This window comes from Strix aluco, chromosome 8, assembly GCF_031877795.1.
Source record: "Strix aluco isolate bStrAlu1 chromosome 8, bStrAlu1.hap1, whole genome shotgun sequence".
Taxonomy (NCBI): domain Eukaryota; kingdom Metazoa; phylum Chordata; class Aves; order Strigiformes; family Strigidae; genus Strix; species Strix aluco.
The window spans coordinates 6,911,607-6,932,265 of NC_133938.1; the positions used below are offsets into that span (position 1 = coordinate 6,911,607).

The 20,659-nt window shown below is 38.7% G+C and overlaps 1 protein-coding gene across 1 annotated transcript in view; it reads left to right on the forward strand.

Moving 5' to 3' along the window:
- Window positions 1–7,519, forward strand: part of LRP8 (LDL receptor related protein 8) — a 192,524-nt gene extending 185,005 nt beyond the window's left edge. Inside the window, exons 14-19 of the mRNA XM_074831993.1 lie at window positions 591–732; window positions 1,163–1,315; window positions 1,955–2,185; window positions 4,211–4,279; window positions 4,491–4,663; window positions 5,360–7,519. Coding sequence (XP_074688094.1) covers window positions 591–732; window positions 1,163–1,315; window positions 1,955–2,185; window positions 4,211–4,279; window positions 4,491–4,663; window positions 5,360–5,398 — 807 coding nt within the window. The 3' untranslated portion in view covers window positions 5,399–7,519. The remainder of the gene's footprint in view (window positions 1–590; window positions 733–1,162; window positions 1,316–1,954; window positions 2,186–4,210; window positions 4,280–4,490; window positions 4,664–5,359) is intronic.
- Window positions 7,520–20,659: the final 13,140 nt, after the last annotated feature.

Below are 20,659 nucleotides of genomic sequence, written 5' to 3' on the forward strand. Positions count from 1 at the left end.
GTAGTTGACCGAGCAACTAAATACTGTTTGATAACTGCAATTCCCGTGTATTTCCTTGACCAGTTATTTTGCATCTTCAATCATACTATGCCATGCAAAAGATACTAATAAAAAAGAGAAGTCGATACTCATTTTCCAGGTGTGCTCTAGGCACTGGCCTCTTCATAGATACCTGTTTAATGCAGGTCTTATCTTTGGAAAAGATTAAAAAAATCAGAGATAAGAAGAGTTTCTGCCGTGGCCCTTTGGTTCTGCTCATGATCTACCCTGTTTTTTAAAAAAAAAAAAAAAGGTTCAGGAACAGAATGAATGCAAATCTTCTGTACTTAACCAAATTTCTGCTCCCTCATCTCAGTCTCATAGCTACTCAGAATTACTAAGCACTTTATAAGCATACAGGATTGCTGTGCTTTTGAATATTAGAAATGAGAGTGTCCAAAACAGAAAAAAAGCTGCAGATAAAAGTAGCATGAACCAAAGATGCCCCAAGGTAGGAACACAGTGCATTGACTTTGTGACTGCTGGAGTTTAATCCAACCTGAGTTGGGTTTGAGCAGGGCCAGGGCAGAAATCCTGTGCGTTTCCTACAGGACAGAGTGTTCTGGACTGACCTGGAGAACGAAGCAATCTTCAGTGCAAACAGGCTGAATGGCTTGGACATCTCCGTTTTGGCAGAAAATCTCAATAATCCTCATGACATCGTGGTATTTCATGAATTAAAGCAGCCCAAAGGTAAGACATATCCTCAGGGTATCATGGCCCTAAATCAGGTTTATTTGAGCTAGTAAATGAAATGCTTCCTGACGGTTCTTGATGAGAGAGAAAGACCAATTAATAATGGGAAATCAATGCCTAATGTTTGAAGTTCCTGCATAATTAATTCAGCAGCAGCAGCATTTATTGACAAGTCTGCAATTTGTTAATAGCTGTTTAATTAGCATCTTTGATAACAGTGAGTTACTCTCGTCACTGTGATGCTTGCCATTCATTATATATTTGGGCAGTTTTTATAGTAGTATGTAAGGCTTTACTCTACTCCAAACTGTAAAGATTGAGATAGGGAGTGGAAGAGAGTCGTCTTAGAGGACCTGGTATTTCTTTGCCAAGAATAAGAAATAAATAATTAGAAAAGTAACTTGTCTCTTCTTCTGTCCTTGAACAGCTCCAGATTCCTGCGAGCTCAGCCCCCAACCAAATGGAGGCTGTGAGTATTTGTGTCTTCCTGCGCCTCAGATCTCTCCCCATTCTCCCAAGTATACATGTGCCTGTCCTGACAATATGTGGCTGGGTCCTGACATGAAAAAATGCTACAAAGGTAAATACAAGCACCTCACTGTTTGCTATTCCAGCACACTTACAGTGAATATATTTCCTGATGGTGGAACCCAAACACTAGCTTTTGTATGCCGCTGCTTGCTGCCTTGAACACAGCATTGTGCTGTCCTTTACTGAAAGCTTGCTTATTTTTGAAAGCATAAGCAGAAAAAGATAGAGTGGGAAGAGGGGAAAAAGGGATAAGGTCCAAATTGTGAACTGTCAATACATCATTAAAATTTGCCATGTTATTGCCCTATAGATACTGGATCTGGAGAGGCCACAGTCATTGCTGATAATATCCTGAAGAGACAAGTGGTTTCAGTGTAGTTTTCCCTAACATGCAAACAGTTCCTGGTACAAATCCAGTATCTTCTGACACAAGTTTTTGAACTTCTTAACTACCTTCCATCCAGAATGCTTTATTACTATTAATAAATAAAGCTTGATTTCAGGAGATCATTTCTGTAGCTTTAGGCAGAGAACTATCAATAGTCTGACTACCTGGTAAATAGAATTGGAATTTGGTTTCTGCTTCTAATCAGTAAACATAACAATCCTCCCCAGATTTATATCGCCATTTGTGATTTGCTTTGTGTACTTACTTTAACCAAATTTCATTGTTGCTGTTGCTTTTCAGATCTTCCAACTACTTCAACTACTCTACTGGTTTCTACAACCGCAGCATCCCGTACTGCCACCACCACGACCACTGCAACTGTGCTCGGCAGTGCCAGTAACACCACTGACATCGTCCCCAGAGCTGTACCAGAAGCTACAATCACCACCCCAAGTTTTCGTTTACCTTCCACCACGTCCATCCTGATAGATTCTGAGATAACCACTGGAAACAGCAATTTATCACAGCACTGTAAGAGAATGAGATTCCTCTTTTCTTTTTCTATATATACCACATCACAAAAACTCATGCACTGCTGGGAGATCTGACCCAACGTCCCAGTTATAAATGGGTCAGATGCGGGCGCGTCCTGTTGCACAGCGGGAGATGTCAGGTGCTCTTTCTGCAGCCATCTGTGTTACGATGGCTGATGCGATTCTGGTCGCTCGGGATGTTGAGGGATTTGCATCAGGTTTTCATCCAGCACCTGAAATGGACTCTAGAGGCAAGGCCATGAGAGTTCGTCCTTGCCTTATGCCTAATACTAGTTCATCTCAGCTTCAGTGCTGTTCGTAGTGCTGCACACCATAATGCATATGATTTTTACTGGCACTTCACCTATTTTAATTGTTTAATTATTAATGTGATCCAGCACAACTTGCGGGTGAAAAATGCCTCCTGTCCAGCTTTAGCCCTGCTGGATGTTTGGAATTGCTACAGCCCAAGACAAGCTGCATGTGTTTTGCATGGCTGTGCTCTGCATGCTAATGTGGCCTGATCTGTGACATACGTTTGAAGTTTTGCATTACATATCAGGAACATATCCCAGTGGAGAGCACTAATGGGCTCTCCTCAAGTTCACCCTACATAATGAGTAATGGAACACCAACACGCCGTCTCAGTGCTAACAGCTGATCCCTCTACATCGTGCTGCCAAGCAGATCTAAAAAGCAGAAAAACTGAACTGCTTTTCCAAAAAAGAATAAATTCTAGCCCAGAGAGAAGGCTTTACTCTTCAGGACTGTCATTCAAGACCTCAAGCAGTTCTAGATTGCTTTAAAAACAGTACAATACTTTTTCTCCCTAAACATTTCACTGAGCAGAATAGGCAGTTTCCATTGCATCTGGAAAGCAAAAATAAACCATCCCTGTTTGACTAGAGTTCCTGTTTGTAGGAATAGTGATGCGGCACACTCTGTACTGCGCGGGGGAAAGCAGAATCCAATTCTAAAATTCATTCTTGTAAGTTTGTGCAAATTTCTTTCAAATACAATAATTAACTTTTTAATAAGCCATGGAAACAAGGTGCTTTAATTGTCCACATTTGAAATAGTCTGGCTTATTATTAAGTAAATATCTATGTAATCAAACAGCCTGCCACAGGAAGTATTTAAAAGGATAAATTGCCTTTTAAGTTGCATGAATTTCTGTATCAACAGACAAACTACAGTTAGTTTCTCCTCTCTCAATTCCTGATATTTTAGCAAAAATAAGTTTTCTACAGTAATCCCCCGTAAGAGCTGAGAGCAAACATTTTTAAGCCTGTAACTTGACAGGTATATTGATTTTTATTCTTATTTTCCCCTATAAGTGTGTTTTTTCCTCTCTTAAGTACAGGAGCGAGTTTTGGGGTTGTTTTTGCATGCTGAAGCAGACTGCTGCAATGAGTGATATGTGTTAACTAACTCAGCTGTAAATAAAAAAAAAATTAATTAAAAAGCTGTGTAGATGGCTTTGAACAACATTCTTTTTCTGACAGCTCAACAAATCGTCGTGTCAGTACTAGACCGTGTCCTACTGTGAATTTTTAAGAGCACTATTCACCATCCCCTGATCAACACATGGAATTTCCGTTAAATGTCAAGTTTTTTAAAACTGGCTTCCTTTTTTGTGCTTGAGAATTAGAGGCACAAGTAGAGTCAGTTCCTCATTTCTGGTTAGAGCTCCTCTGCCTGGTAACAGTGTACTACTGGGCACTTCCCTTAGCTGGCCACGCTCTCCTGGTGTGGTTTGCAGTCCTGCGAGGGCAGCAGCAGCACTTCAGGGCCAGGCTGTTCATTGCTCCTAGGAAGAAACAGCTCGGCTTAGCCCAGATTTGTGTGTAGATGCTTTTTATCTTCTCCATAATAATTTTATTACAAAACTTCTCATAAACTCTTTGATTACAAAAGCTTTCTGATGGGCAGAACACCATGGTTGCTAAATAAAACATCCTTTAGATATGGCTTTAAAACCAGCGAATGACTTAAATGATGAGAATGACTTCTGTAATTACAGATGCAAATAATGACCAAGGCTTTGATTCAACTGTGACAGCAGCTGTTATTGGAATTGTCATTCCTGTCGGTAAGCTGATGTGATTTAACCTTTGAAGGAGATGATACCAAAATGCTAGTGTAAATACTCTTCAGGGTTGGGGGTGGGAAAGAGTACAGGAACCACTGAAATGGGGAGAAGTAGCTGCCTTCGAGAAAATGGTACTAGGATGGATATCTACAGGGGAACATCCTGGCAGATTCATGCCTGCCTAACAGCCCTATCTTTCCCCTTTCCTCAGTGGTCATTGGCTTGCTGTGCATGGGGGGATACCTCATCTGGAGAAACTGGAAACGGAAGAACACTAAAAGCATGAATTTTGATAATCCAGTGTATAGGAAGACAACAGAAGAGGAAGATGAAGATGAAATCCACATTGGGCGGACTGCCCAAATTGGACATGTCTACCCAGCAGTAAGTATCTGAGGAAACTGCTGACGGAGAAGATTAATTTTGTTGAGAGTTTAGATACAGAATTATCTCCAGCCAATTACAGCGTTGGTTATTTGCCATATAATGACAAAAAACAGAACTTCTTTAATCATCATTGACAAGGCCAAAGCCTAAACTTCTAGGCAGCTCGTGCAGTTGTATAGAGGGGTCTATATAATAAGATATTCTGTGCAAATAATAGACTAACTGTCCTAATTAATATACTTGATAAGCTAGCAAGTGTAAAGCTAGCTACCTCAAGAGCTCAATCTGTGACAGCTGATCACTTACCCTCTACTGGATTCTATTATATCTGTTCTTAGGCTGCAACCAAGTGTCTAAAACTATCTAAGGATAACTTGAGTTTCTCTACAAACCAGGGAAAATGTATTCTCTATAATACAAGAGTGTAAAGAAGAGTCAGATTCCTCACAAGGAGCAGTGAATGAGGTTCTGTAAGAAGTTAAGGAAATTTGCCTTGGCAAGATTAAGCTTCCAACACCTCTTTAGTAACACTCGAGTGAGCGACCTCATTTGGGGGAAGAAAATCAGTGCATAAAATAGATTGGTTACCAATATGCTAGGGACAACAATGAGATTTTTAACAAGAAATGCAAGTTAGCAACAGTATCACAAGCCACAAATTTTCTCAATTGTGTTGGTTTTTTTCCTTCACAGCGTGTAGCGTTAAGCTTAGAAGACGATGGGTTGCCATGAGGATGAAGTTGCTGCTCCAAACAACACACTGAACAAATTTGCTTTGGGTCACAGAACCTGCTTCTTCTTTTTGATCGTTATTTATGTTGCAGAAGGGTAACCACAAAGTTATAATGAACTGCAAACATCCAAAGGATGTGAGAGTTTTGTATGTATAATCTTTTATACACATTTTAACTTGTTGCACTACCCATTTGTGATAGTGAATAAGCGACAGCTGAGCTACTAACTCAATGTACATAACCAGCCAGGCTGAAGGTTCAGTAGCTATTGCTTTATTTTAAGACTATATTTATAGATATTTTGTAAATATGTTGAATATGCTTTGTGGCTATCCATCAACATAAGTAAAACAAATTCTGTACAGGCAGTTTAGAAATATTTATTAACAAAATCTGGATTATAAGATCTGTTCTGTAAATATAGTAGAGGGGTGAGAGTATTTATTTTTTGTATGTTTGGCTTGCTGTGCATAGATTATCTGTGTATATATCTATCTAGACTAGATAGATATATAGGCATATAAATATATACATATATATAAAAATATATACATATATTTTAAAACTACTAGCCTACCTTTCTGAAAATTAGGGATAATTGAATTTTGACAGGATGTTTGAGAAGTTTGCTTTGAAATCTAAAGACACTAAGAAAGAGCAAGCTGTACGGTAAGACAGCTGCCAAGTACAGAGCTCCTGTTTTCCAGACTGGCTCGTAAGTGTTGTTTTTACCTTTTCCAGCCTATCCAGAAGGATTCCTCTGCAGCGCTTTTAACTGAACAGCTATTGCTTACAGCATTTTAGTCAGGAGAAACTCCTACAGCACCAAGGTTTTTTGTGTTGTATTGTTGCTTTTTACAGGTACAAAATTGATATAGGTTGTTTGTTTGTAAATGTAAATCTAAATGCTTCTCCCCACTGGGAATCTTGCACCGCTCAAATTAGCTTAGAATTGGTAGAAACAAAGATGTAGCCATAGACTCCCATACACCCAAAGTGAACACTCTCACCTGGTTCATCAGGAAACAAACCCAACACAGTAACAAAAGTTAATTCCTTTTCTCCTTGCCTTTTTTCCCTACTCATATTGGCTAAGAGTCCAAATTCAGGAGATGCTCTGGGGCAGTGTGTTAATTAAGCATATATAGAATTCTTTGAAGTGCAGCAATTATCATCCAAACTACTGCCAATGGAACAACCTGCACCGTAGCAGATCTCCCACACCACAGAGCACTGGGCAAGGAGGTGAAAAATTCACAGCCTTCTCAATATCTTTGGCTGGGTCATCCTCACCTTGCAGAAAAAACACTGGGTTTTTTCTCATCTCATCCTGCAACTTCCCAGAGAATTCCATGGGAAGTGAATACACTTACCTACTACTGCGTAATGGACTAGCACCTCCCTGAGCTGTACCAAACCTGAGAGAAATCCTCCTAGTGTTCTTATGTCAGTCGAGGCTTTTGTATTCAAGTGAGTAGAAGAAACTCAGCCTGAATAGGTTTGGGGGGGGTTTCCTTTTGGTTTTCTTTCTTTTAGAATAAATGCACAGTCTAATGTGAGCTGGAAGTTGATTCTTGACTAAGAAAAGGAAGAAAGTATCTAAAGACCTAGTATGCGTTACAAACACAATACGTACTCTCAAAATACTTCTTGGCCTGCATAGACAATACATAATAATCAAGCATCCTTCTATTCAAATTTTAGATTTTAAGGCAGTGAAAAAATGATAAGGTATGAAGCTGTTTCTACAAATCCATGCACTGTGTGCATGAAGAAAAAAACTGAGAAAAGGCTGTATGTGATAACACTGAAACTAACAGATGAATGTAAATATATTTGAAAGTTCTACAGTTTTGATACTTTTTTAAGAACACATACACACAAAGCAACCTGTATAAACCATGTATAAAAGGCTGCAGTTTTTTTCAAACCATTGTAAATGAACTCAATGTGCAGTGCTGATTTCAACCTTTACAGATTTGTAACTGCTGAGAAGTCAAACACCAAATTTGTTTTTTAAGAAATTATTTTAAATAATGGTTCAGATTGTTAGGATGATATTTAACATTGTAATAATTTCTGATCTCTGTCTTGTCATATTGAAGTTCTGTTAGAGTAAGTTCTTGCTTGGTGCCTTTTGTGTTTCAGTCTTTATGTTATTGACAAAAGGACCAGGGAGGGGCGGGGGAGGGATCTGCTCTGTGTAACACTTGCTGTACTTACATCAATAAGAATAACTGAAAACCAAATGAACACATTTGTAAAACAGTGCACTGTTTCTATAGAAAGATTAAATTTTTTTATCTGGGACTTTTATAGCGCCTAAACTGCTGTCCTAGACCTGGGAGTGTATCATATTTTGGTCATCTTCAAATCACATGGAAAATAGTACCAGCTTCATTATGTCCTTGAGCTGAACAATTTTATCAGTGATGGAACTAAAATAAGTGAGTAAAAATTCCAGTGGTACAAGGACAGTAGTGCTTACCTGTTCTGAGAAAGTGTGTCAAAAGTGAATGGTACACGCAACAAAACTGGTGTAGTTTTTAATCTGAACTATTACATGTTCGACTATTCAGTGACTAGTTTGATTCCACTCTGTACAGCTTTTTGTAAAGCCTATCTACAGAAGCTGAAACAGCTGTTACAGCCAAAAGACAGAAATACTGCTATTCTTGGTATCACAACAGGCAGTCATAAAAAAAAAAAAAGTTAAGAAAACATACAATCTCCTCTATAGAAATAAAGCTGAAATGAGATCCACTGTAGTAGAAGTACAATGATAGCTTCAGTTGGAGACACAAGTGAGTCAGAACCAACCGTTGCAGTTAGCTTGTGCTCTCTTCCCCTTCTCTTGTACAAATGAAATCCTAGATAAGAAACAAGGATATTGTGGACAAAGAGGGACAGCCGGAGGCATTTTCTGAAATGGATGGGCGGTTTGGATCCTGTATGAACTTATGTACAACATTTCCCTGTGCAGGGAGAAGCCTGAGCAGGCAATCAGACACTTGGAAGATGCTTCGTCTTTTAGGTGTTGCTGTATGTCCCCTTTGGTCTATGTGGGAAATCTGCTGTGTAACTTAGAAGTCAATTATCAGCCAAGGGAAAAGTAGCCATAAATACCAATATCCACTGGTATGTACCTCTTGAAAACCAAGACAACCAAACTGTGCATCAATTGACCATTCTTCTTCCTACCCCAAGTAATTTTCAGGATCTACTCAAAGCAGCATTAGAAATCAGAGCACTGAAGACAATACAACCTTTCACTGTCACGTGGTATTTTAAAGCCTTTTGAAGCAGTGTATTTATTGAAAGTAACTTTCAATTTTTGTCCCTAAAGGAACATTGCCAAGCTGCTAACGCTTTTCAGACACAAGTAGTTATTACCAAACTTATATGGACTTATGTACTGGTGAATATTGGTGGATTAGTTTTCTATTTAACTGAAAATAGGTTTTTCTTACTTTAAAATATTTCTCCATTTTAGTTAAATATTTTAGCAGAGTAATATGGTAGAAAATAAAAAAAAACTGGTAACAACAAAAAAATCTCTCCAAGTCTAAATACGGAGGACACCACAAACGAAAAGAAGTGAAAGAGCTTCATAAGAGAGTCCCAAACCTGTCTGGGACATTGAGCTATGCCAGCCAAAACAACTATTTATCTTTTCCATTTTTTTGACTCTATGCTCTATTAGCAATAAAATTCTATTTTTTGTTTCACTTTTTACACACAGTTGCTGTACAGTATGAGATAATCCATACTAATACTGTGCTGCCTACTTTAAGGTGCTGTACATGTACTCATAAATCCCTTTAGCGTTTACATGACGTATGTCACTCAGTTACCTTTCCTCCTGCTGCAGGAGTATGTATGCATCGTTTTCTCACACTGAGTTCCCTCTCCATCAAATCGGTCCTTTAACTTTATGAAACAGTTTTACATCTGTCTTCCTAACGGACATCTTTACCTTCAAGAAGGGACCTACAGCCTTGGGCTGTTGCAAGCGTTGCCTCTGCTTCAGTATAGAGTGGTGCCAATTTCAGTTGCCTCCTAGCACACAGTGTCAACATCAGAAGGATTCAGAGGGGAAAGGTAGGGGCAGAGACTGAGAGGCAGGATACAGAAGCCACCTTTTGGATTCAAGCCACAGCCCATGTGCACATTAACATGCTGGGTGCTCAGCGGCCAGCTCAAAACACTAATTAACAAAACAGCCACGCTCACACAGTCCCTCCCTCTTACACTGCCTGTCCTGGTGCCTCTAGTCAAACAGCTGCAACAAGAGCATGGTTTGTAAGAGTGCACTGACCAAGGATGCCCTGGACACAGCACACTGGCTGTTGGAGGTGTCAGTACAGTGCCAGGTGACAGCTTAACAGAGTTATTTTCAGCCATGGTTTGAGGGTTGTTGTGGATTGTCCCAATGACAAAAAAGGGCTGCAGCTTTGCAGCTGTGTGTTTCTGCAACCACTTCCCAAGGATCATTCCCATGGAATAGCAGCACGTCCTAGCCAAGACTCATTCCATGATGAGATGAAATGTGGTAAATCTGGGGTGAGCCGGAGCCCTCCCTGTCTGTGCCAGGGACAGAACTGAGCTCTTGCACATGAAGAGTGAGACAGAACCCTGACCTGCTGCAGTGAACTGGAGGAAAGGCACACACTGGTCATCCTTGTCACAAGACAGAAATATGCAGATCCATGCATTTTAAGTAAATAATCTGAAGTCCCTGTAAGAGAAAATGGGGGTTGACTTTCTTCGGGATAGTGGCAGACACCTAACTGGCTATTCTCTTCTAGAGTAAACGTGCCTGGCAAATAGTTTACCAAGCTCATTGCACCTTGATCAGTAAGAAACAAACTGAGCTGGCACACTTTGTTTTACTTGTATGGCTACAAGCACGGACTCCCCAGCCAAGACATAAGTCTCACAGAATCAAGTTTTACACAAATAAAGATGAACTTGTGCCTGTTGATATCACAGCAGCAGACACTAACATAGAAAATGAGCTTCACAAAAGACCACCTCACAACAGCATCCCCAGAAATGAGGCCATCTGCCTCAGGACACTGAACGCTTGATTTCTCATACCAACAGGGGTAGCATCTAGCAGAAGAAACCAACAAGTGCTAGTTACGGCTATGTTCTTAGCTCTTACGGGAGCTTAGGAACACTAACTTGTATCTGTACCTACACATCAACAAGCAGAGTAAGAATTAACACAATTTAAGAAATCATTTTTTCAAATTATTTGCAGCATTCAAATTTCACTATGTATCTCAGTGGGAGAACATTTTCTTAAGAGATTAGCCACAGCTGCCTGCTAAGTTCTTCACACTATTAAGGAAACCATTGCAATCTTGTCAGGCACGATAAGGCAGCCATCTTGGCAGGGAGCTAGAAGTTATGAGAGTGCAACAAGCAAATCTAGTATTTTGATAGGCCCTAGCCTGGTTACATGGATGGTTTAGGATTACAGCAAAGACAGACTAAACTGATACTTCTCTTTTTGTCTTCAGTTCTTCAGTTCTTGCCTACAGGCGACAAAGTCAGGTGGAAGAGTAGAGGTTGTAACTACAGCTCTTGGCCAGGTACAACTGAGGCCAGATAACAAAGACATGAGTAGGGTAATCTGCTGAGTCTGCCAATCAAGGAATTAATTAGTTCCAACTGTAATAATTTATTTTCATGCATATATTCCCCCACTGGGACTTAGCTGAAAGCACATACATTCATTTAATTTAAGCCATTACTCATAAAGGATAATGGAAAGCCTTATGACCAAACAGTCAAGAAAAATCCCTGAATCTACGTATTTTGCTAATAAGGCACAGATCTAAATAAAATCTAAGCAAAGAGAACACCTCGCAGTAATGCTTAGAAGATAAACAATACTGGAAAGTAACATTTAAGTCTGTTTTGATGACAGGAATTTTCTTACAAAGACTAAGTTGACTTTTAGACTTCCTGTAACAATGAAAAACTGACACTTGACTTTGTTTTGTTTTGACACACAAAATTATTGGAAATTTACATTATTATTAGCAATATCTGAAATGTGTGCAACATTTAAAAGCCTGACCTCATAACCTGACTTCATGTTACTTTGATGTTAAAAGGCACCAGCAGCAATAAAAGTCATGAAGAAGTTAACAATAAAAACTGTTTCAAACACATCAGCAGCTGGAAGCCTGCAAAAGACGAGATTAACAGAATCTGTTGCTGTACAAGAAACTCAGGGGGAATATGTATTTTTAATTTTGCATACAACCTTGATCTTCCCATCTTAAAAAAGGCCTAATGCAGCTAGAAAAGACACTGAGGTCAACAAGGATAATTGAGGAAGATTTTACATTTTTCAAAGCTTCAACTCAGAAGGACACAACTGAGAGGCTGTACAATACCCATACATGAAATCATTCGTGGCACAGAGAAAGCACTAGGATGTCATTATTTTTCTAAGTATCCGTTACTAGCGACTGTCAGATAGGAGATGGGGTAAAGCGGGTCTGATCCAGTATGACAGTCCTGATGATCAGATGAGTAATTTCTCATATTAGCTTTTCTTTTTTTTTTTTTCTAATCATTGCCTTATTTACTATAGAACATGGACATTGTCTTAGAAAATACAGTAACTGAAGCTTACCAGCCATATTGTCCATAGCAGCAAAGCAGTTCACAGACCTCAGAGGCAGCTCTGGTACCACAAGGAGCCACACCAGACAATTACATACCTTTCCTTCTTTTATTCCTTAATATTTACAGAAGGAAAACCTTTGCAGTTTACCTCTTTCAGGCAACACCTGACCAAAAGCCTTTCTCTCTAGGCTGCCATTAAGGTCATCGTAGCACTTCTGCGCCTGTGCCTGCCTTTCTGTTCCTCTCAAATGCCTCCTGCCGTTCTTTTGGAACACTTTTCTCCAATAAATCCCTAATATTCCTTATTTAAAAGGCAATATTCAGTATAGTCGCTTTGACCACAGAATATTGTTACTCACACCCCTATTGGCTTAATGAGAAAAATAGTCTGGCCAGGATGTTTAACTTCCACTTTTCCTTTAAGACTGTCCTGTGAAACTGCAGAAGAAATAGCAGCAGTCTTCAAAACAGAAGCCAAGAAGACACATGCAGAGTTGCTCAGGCACCAAAACCGACAGTGCTTAACAAACAAGTAGTTTGTGGGGGGTTTTTTTAAAAAAAAAAAAAAAAAAAAATCAGTGTTAATAATTTCAAAAAAGATATTTTAGGATGTTTTGTTGTTCACACAGGCCTTATTATCAATATTAGAATCTTAACAGAGCAAAGGGGAACAGCAGAATTTTAAGGGCAATGGACTTGAGGAAAAAAAGAACACCTATTTACTAAAAGAAATTAAAAAGATGGATACTAACAGTCTGTGCAATCTCAACATTACAAACATGGCTGAGTATGCACAGCAGAGATTTTAAAGAACTGTGTAAAATTATTTTCATTTCCAAACCTGACAGATAAACATAAGCTTCCAAGATCTGTATCACTGTACCATAAATACAAGCATTGTAAGAACAAGAACTTTTAAATAGTTCAGCTGGCTGAGTAAGTTCATACTGAGAATAAGTTTGTTTTCTCCACGTATGAGATGCCTCCGCAGACTGTCATTGATGAGCACGGCTCTTTTTGGGGTTAAGTAGATGTGAGCTCCATACCAGTGTAATGAGGCATAAACTTTCCAAACTACATCTCCCTTTGTTTCCTCCTCTTTTTTTTTTTTTTTTTTTGGTGATTTAAGAACTACCCATTAAGAACTATCAGTACAGACTCTGATCATGAATACCTACTTTGTCTCTTGCAGACCAGACAAAAACATTGGGCTTTGGCACACAATCCCAAAGACAGTTAAGGTTGTTCCATCGCCTTAACTATCACTCTTTGCCTAGGACATAACTACAAATCAACAGTGATGTCTTAAGCATTACAACTTATGTGGACAACCACCAAATACAGGACATTTTGGGTTGTTCTTCAGTCACATTATCAGTTTACAAAAGCTCATATAACTTCTCATATAAGGCACTAAAACAATTAGAGAAGGTATGATATTCAAAGTATGATGACTGGCCTAGATTCAGGCTCTAAGTAATACAAAAGACAGGGATGCACCCCAAGCCTGATTTATACGCAACCTAAGATAAGACATAGGCCCATCTGTAGACCCAGATAAATTCATTGTGAAGCTGTGACAGAAGCATCTAGTGATGCTGCATTTGTTTGTAATCCAGGAATTAGCTACAGTTATCGTTTCCCATAGCAACAAGGTATATGGGACTAACTGTTCACAAAAACAGCTGAATGGGAGCTGTACCTCCCCACTGTGAGCTCACCCAAGCGTTGCCTTGGTTTACAGGAAACTGAAACAAAGCTTCTCATGTGCATCTGAAATACAGCTTGAATTTAGTCAAAATGGACTCCTGTTCACAGCAGCAGGTGTTTTACCATCCCACACTGTTTCAGACCTTGTAAGACAAGCCTGGTCAAGTCAAGGAAGAACAGACCAAGCCCACTAAACTTCCCCCTCGGTTCTCCTGTCCCCACTGATGTAGGAAGAAATGAATACAGGTAAATCTATGTCTCTGCAACTGGATAAGACAGGAGATGAACCTTCACACACACTTATAATAAAAATGTTTCTTTATTAGGTGAAACAACACATTGTTCGAAGAACCATACCAGGACAGTCCCAGGTACTTACACCATAAAAGTGTTAGTAGGCTGTAACAAGTGTACATGTCGTAAGAGTTATGACCTTACTCATTAACCATTATTTTTCTAAGTACCAAGCATCGCATAGGATGCAAATGCAGCCTATACACACACCAATGAGCATTTAAGATTTGTTAGGAATGGTTAAAACTTACCACAAGCAACTCTGTAAGAACACATCCTCTTAAACTTCTCACACCAGCCTAAACCAAACAAACAAATCCAGCCTGGATGGACTTCCACATTAAGTTCTCAGTAAGTTACCATTCAAAACAACAAGCCAACAACTTCTGTTTTCCCACTGTGCCTTCAAAGCAGAAAGCACTTCATTTGGGATCCACTGCACAGGTGGGAAGACTCTCCTGAATTAACTGAAGGGGAAAAAAAGCACCAACTAGCAAGAAAGGTAAGAAAGGTGACAAAACCAAGACTGCAGTGGCTGGCATATGGAAAACAAAAGATACATATCCAAAATAACCATGCAGAAAATAATATAAGCTGTAATTTCATCAAGGATTTTAGTAGGTCTTGTGCACAGAAACTGTGCTTACAAAAATCACTGTCATTCAGTTCACTTGTCCTGCACAGTGATCACACAGAGTGGTTCTGGATTGATTGCGCTTTAAATTGTGACTGTACAACAAACTACTACAGGTAATAGGAACAACTATATGCAAGTCTCTAGTACCTTACTTGATAATACACTGTCACTTCAGAGCTGGCGTTACATTTGTTAAGAGTCTTCACATTACAGAGCAGATGTGTATTTGGCAAACCCACCACCCAGAACTGAACAGGGCGGGGATCACACACAGCAAAGTATCAAACATCCGCTCACATCTTAACCAAAACACAAATATAATAGTTTATATATTTATTTGATGCACAGTTATCTCCCTCTTTCCTGAGGGACCTACATACTGTTAGTACTACCTATACAGCAACCTACAAAAGGCTAAACTTAATCCTAAATACTGGAGCAGAGCCTCCTAATTAGCAGGTATACAGAAGCCATCTAATTTCAGTCAGTCAAGGCAAAATTCTAATAAAGACAACATAATCTGTAGTGTCAATAGCTATTAGTGCTATGAAGGCTACAAAATATCCCGAGCTTTGATTTAGTATCTCCCTTTAGAGCACACCTTCACAACAAGAGCACCGCCAAAGAGGAGTAACCTGCAGCTGCTCCTGCAGATCAGGAGTCTACAGCCATGTGTTATTTTGATTAACATTCTCTCCTTTCTGAAAAATCAACACACAGTGCTATCAGCATATTTATGTCATCAGACCCAATGAATATCACATAAGAAAGCACATTATACTAATACAGTACTAGCTACCATCTTTACTCAAGAGGCTTAGCAACATAGTTTCCCTTGGTCTGTTGAAGAACATTCTAGATATCTCCTGCTCTTTTGGGCCACAGAGAAGCTCTCAGCCCAGTAAGCTCTCCTTTCTTATGCATTATCAGTTTTGTCTACTTACCCCTACCTCTGCAGCAGCACGCCTCAAGTATCTCCTCTACCAAAATTTTTAAAAAGAAAGGAAATAAAACCTGGCTAAACTATAATCAAAGTATAAATAAGGTTTGCTTCTAGAGAGGATGAGAGAAACTGATAAGGAAAGAGCCTGAAATGGGAGTGATCTGAGACCAATGGCAATTAGAAAGAAGCAATGGGCAGCTGGGATGAAACTGGGAGGGGAATGACCCCAGCTGACACTTATTCAGAAGATTTGATAATCCTCTAACAAGGAATTTTAACCTCCAAATGCATACACACAGGTGCTGCTGACAGAAAAAATGCAAGCAACTATAAGAAAAAAATACACAGGATAACTTTGTCTATGTGAATTCATGTCAGCCTTTGGCACCTGATCATTAGTACTAGTACTTAGTATAAAGCAAAAATATTTGGCAGTTTGAAAATTGTGCTCACATATAATTATTGTGCTGGCATTCACTATATTCAGCAAGACTATACAAAAAACTGCATGGTAATTTCTGATAAAAAGACAGGCAACTCCTCAAGCCACTACTGTATGCTACTATGACAACACAGGAAGAACAAAGATGATGGCTTTCTTTTCTACCACTACCCTAAAATTAAGCCTTTCCCCACTGACACTCATTTGGCTAACACCTCTGATTTGATGAGCATATGGAAGTAAGTCTTTTTTAGTTCCTCTTTAATCATCTCAAAGACTGCTGGAGTAAAACTGAAGTCAGACAAATGGTCAATGATGAACTGGCTGTAAAGAAAATACTGTTTCCTTAGTAGAAGAGTCACATTATAAATGTCACATCAGACCTCAGTATTTTTAAACATCTTCATCTTATTTTCTTTCTTAATCCATGTAAAAAACATTGCCTGAGTCAAAGACCAATTTAGCCTCCATGCTCGTTCTCTTCATGTCATAAAATCTCCACCCTAAACCATAAGCTTTCACCTCACTAACCTCACAGCTTTTGAGGTACTTGGCATATATCTTTACTATATGCAAAGCCATTATCCCTCTATAGTCTTTAAAACCATGTAAAACTATGAATTAATGAGTGGCAATGTAAATTTAAGCATTTCAGGCTTCTAACGTAGAAAATAACATTCAACATATGATTTGTTGAGCTCTATTAAGGATGATGAGCTGTTAGTACTTACAGTATCTTAAGATTGAATCCTTTCACTCGAATGACCTACCCATGCTCTCCAGCCACCAGTTTGTACTCCAGCTTAGCAATACTGGCTCCATATCCTGATTCTGACAGCTTGAGAGAGAGGATGCTTACAAAAGTGTCTAGAAGCACCACACTACAGGAATGCAAAAGGATGTTATAGTGGGAATCAACATAGAAAAGAAACAAACATTCAAGTCAATAGTTCTGAGAACAAGAAGTTGTTCAGGTTAAGACCCTGAAACACCTAGTTAGGCATTACTTTTTTCATTCAGAGGATACACAAGGATGTCTTCTAGTTTTTCTGGCACGAGACTTAGAAACTTTGTATGCCAAAGGAAAAGAAAAAATAAGGTATCAGCATATGATTACCTGCAGCATTCTCGAGAGCATACAAGGGTAACACCTACCTTGAATAAAGAATTAATTGTCAAGGACTACATTAACTCTCAGTAAAAATGTGTTTGCTGCATATTAACAATGCTAAAAAAATGTGTTAGAGGTAGCTGCAGAGATGACATTTGGAAGATTCATAGCTTTATCTGAAATGCAAGTGGCCATGATAAAGTCAAAATATGTATAAATGCATTTTATCACTGTAAGAAATCTGTCACGATGGTTAAAAATTGTGAAATGCCCCAGAGTATTAAAATCAAGCATTTCTGTTAAAAATTCAAAACCTATACTGTTAAGGCCTGGTGAAATACAGGCTTTTAAAGATATTTCAAATAAATGATTCTCTCTTTCATGAAGCTCTGTAGTGATCTTACAATGTAACTACTATCCAGTTTTTTACACCAGACAGTCTCGATCAAAGGTTAGCAAGCATGCTAACATGGAGGGGGATGTAATCTATTCCTAGGATCACAAGCAGAAGACTATGTAACACACACACACACTATACTGCTCTGTATCAGCTTCCATGGTACACACAAGAGATCTGTTTGTTGAGTGTTCTGCCCACAGTTGATGCCCATTCTGGCAGAGGCTCTTGATAGCTTGCTGTTCTAGCAGATTATTCTGGTTACCATAAGGGTTATAAGTTACTTTCATATTGAGCCAGCTGCTCCAACACATAGTATGCATTTCCTTTCTCCCACAAAAATATGCCATCTCCTACCTCCTCAAAAGGTAACTACCAAGATACAGAGAAAATTAAATGAAAGAAAGGAAGTCTTTATTTTAACCTACACTGCACATTTTAATTGGTATCACTTTATCACAGACTTAATTTTCTGTCTGGGCCCACAAGGCAGATTACAGAGAGATATTCTTATGTCTCTGCAGACCTGTGAAGAAATCAGGTGGAAATGTACATAAGCTGAGGGGGAAAGAGGAAAGAGGAAAGAGGAAAGAGGAAAGAGGAACTGCAGAAACAGCCAGCTTCAATTCCAGTATGCAAATACTCTTCCTCTAGACTGTTCTGTTTTTTCACCAGTTTTTTCACTGCATACTTTGAACTACATTTAAAACTAAAGAGAACTTGGAATTGTAGCCACTTTGCATTAAGAACAGAAAAAGCCACACTTCTGGTGAAAAAAGATTTAACGTTTACTCAGTTTGTAAATTGCTCAAGACTGGCCTAATGTCTTTATCCGCTTCCATTATCTTTATAGATGCTCTATACCCCTCTATGTCAAAAGCAATAAAAGGGCTTCTAAAACAATAAAAAATCCTCTTACATCAAAAAGCTTATCAGTAAGAACTGAATTGTTATCCTACAGAATATCATTACACTAATAATGGTAGTATAGTTTTATTTTGTATTGTGTCTCTGTGATTCCAGGTAGTATTTTCTGAGTACAAAGAGAAAATATGAAGGTTTGAGGAGACGGAAGGGTCACAAGATTTTGGGTTGGGTTTTTTGACTTTTTTGGTTTGGTTTTGTTTAACTACCACCAGTCTTGCAAGCCCCAAACTGTTTCCTTCCTCCCAGATGCTTTCACTCCTGAATATTTAGAATAACTAAATGTTTTCTTAGTTAGATCTCTACTAGAAATTAGGGGAGGAGGTATTAAAAAAAAAAGAGGAAATAGATTGGGTTGTTAGAAAGGCTTTCAGTTCTTAGAGCAGCTTCATGTTGAGAAGCTAGAGGCCAATAAACAATAAGAATGCCAATACTTGGTCACTGTCTTCTACTGACACCATTTTGAGACAGATAATGCAAATCACTCCCCTAAGAAAAGATACTAGAGTGGGAATCTCTTCAAGCTCTTGCACAGTGAACAAAACATGAAAAAAATCTACACAAATCTACATGGCATATCAGGCTAGCATAGCCAAGGTATTCAAGTTTCTACAACCCAAATAAATCAAAGATACAATCATATGCAGGCATCTCTGATATACTAGACTGCATGACAAAGTACCCAGTTGGAGCTGGGTTGACCTGGGACAGGTGAAGTTAGGGGAAAAAAAGAAGAGGAAAAAAAATGCAAGAAAAAAAAGAACTTCAGCCTCAGCAGAAATAATGCAGTTTTAATGGACCATGGAATATCAAGTACCCACTAAGAAGATGACCTTTTCTCCAATACTGAAATAACAAAGCCATAGAACACAAATGGTGATAAACCAACTTCAACTTTACAAAATCAATTTATGTGAGAATAAAAGAACAAAAGACATGACCTTTTCTTTACTATTAAATAAACCAAATCCATTCTACTGAAGTCTTCTTTTTGAACATAATTTATTGCCTGACCTTTCTTACTCCACTGCAGGATGCAAAGTGATTGGGCAAGCATTTAAGCTCTTTTTTTCTTCCTAAATCAGAGTTTTGTGCCACCACAGAGGGGAAAGCTTGCACACCTTTCCTATCCTCAACACAGGAGCTTCTGTAGGTACCATCAGAGACCTGTAACATCTCCCTCAAAGTTAGGTCAAAGACCTCACAGGCTAGCAAGCCACAAAGGCTAGTGCTGAAATAGGCCTGGATATTTGGGCTAGGGGCCCAGAGGCCCAAAGCAATGAAGGCTGGGATACGACTGGCCATCCAAACCAGCCCCATATCTCCTCAGAATCCTACAACACACACGTATCAGTTGATGGCCTGTATAATGAAGATCATTAAAAGTGAGATATGTTTATGGGATATTATATCTCTTATGTCAACATTGAAATATTAGACTTAATATTGATACCATTTTGTATGCTGTTCTCAAAGAATCAGAAACACAAAATATATTTCCTGAAATTATCTTTTCTCTGGTATCACCACAAGATGAGGTCTTGATCATTTATCAGATTCTCTACACAAACTGTTGTATGAACAGCATGAAATCAAAAAATAGTATAAATTAATGATAATTACATAATTAATGTTATGATAGTCTAAACATCATTTTACCTGTAATTTTTCTCTTGTGGGGACAGTGCCCAAGTAATGTTCAACAGATGGATGTTGCTGACTGGGATAACTACAAAATAGCTTTATTCATTGAAAACAGAAATGTGTTATTATTTCCAATCCTTTTAATCCCAAGAGCCACCTGTGGGCAAGATATTTTATTTGATGTAGAAAAAAAACATATGCATATGCACTTGTATATGTGAAAATATATAAAAATATATACATTAATTCATTCAACTGCCATCCACCACTCTTTAAACCCCTGTCAATAAGGTACTGCTTATGCACCATCCCCATGGTTTAATGGGATAGACTTACAGTCACAGTAATCCTGACTGACTGAAAATCAAGAATAATTTTCTGAGACAGAGTCAAATCACTTTATTATGAGATCTACACACAGAGAAATAACTCCGCCACTTCTGGAAGGGGATTAGTTTATTACAGTCAGTATCATCATTTTCATAGAATTAGAATGGTTTGGGTTGGAT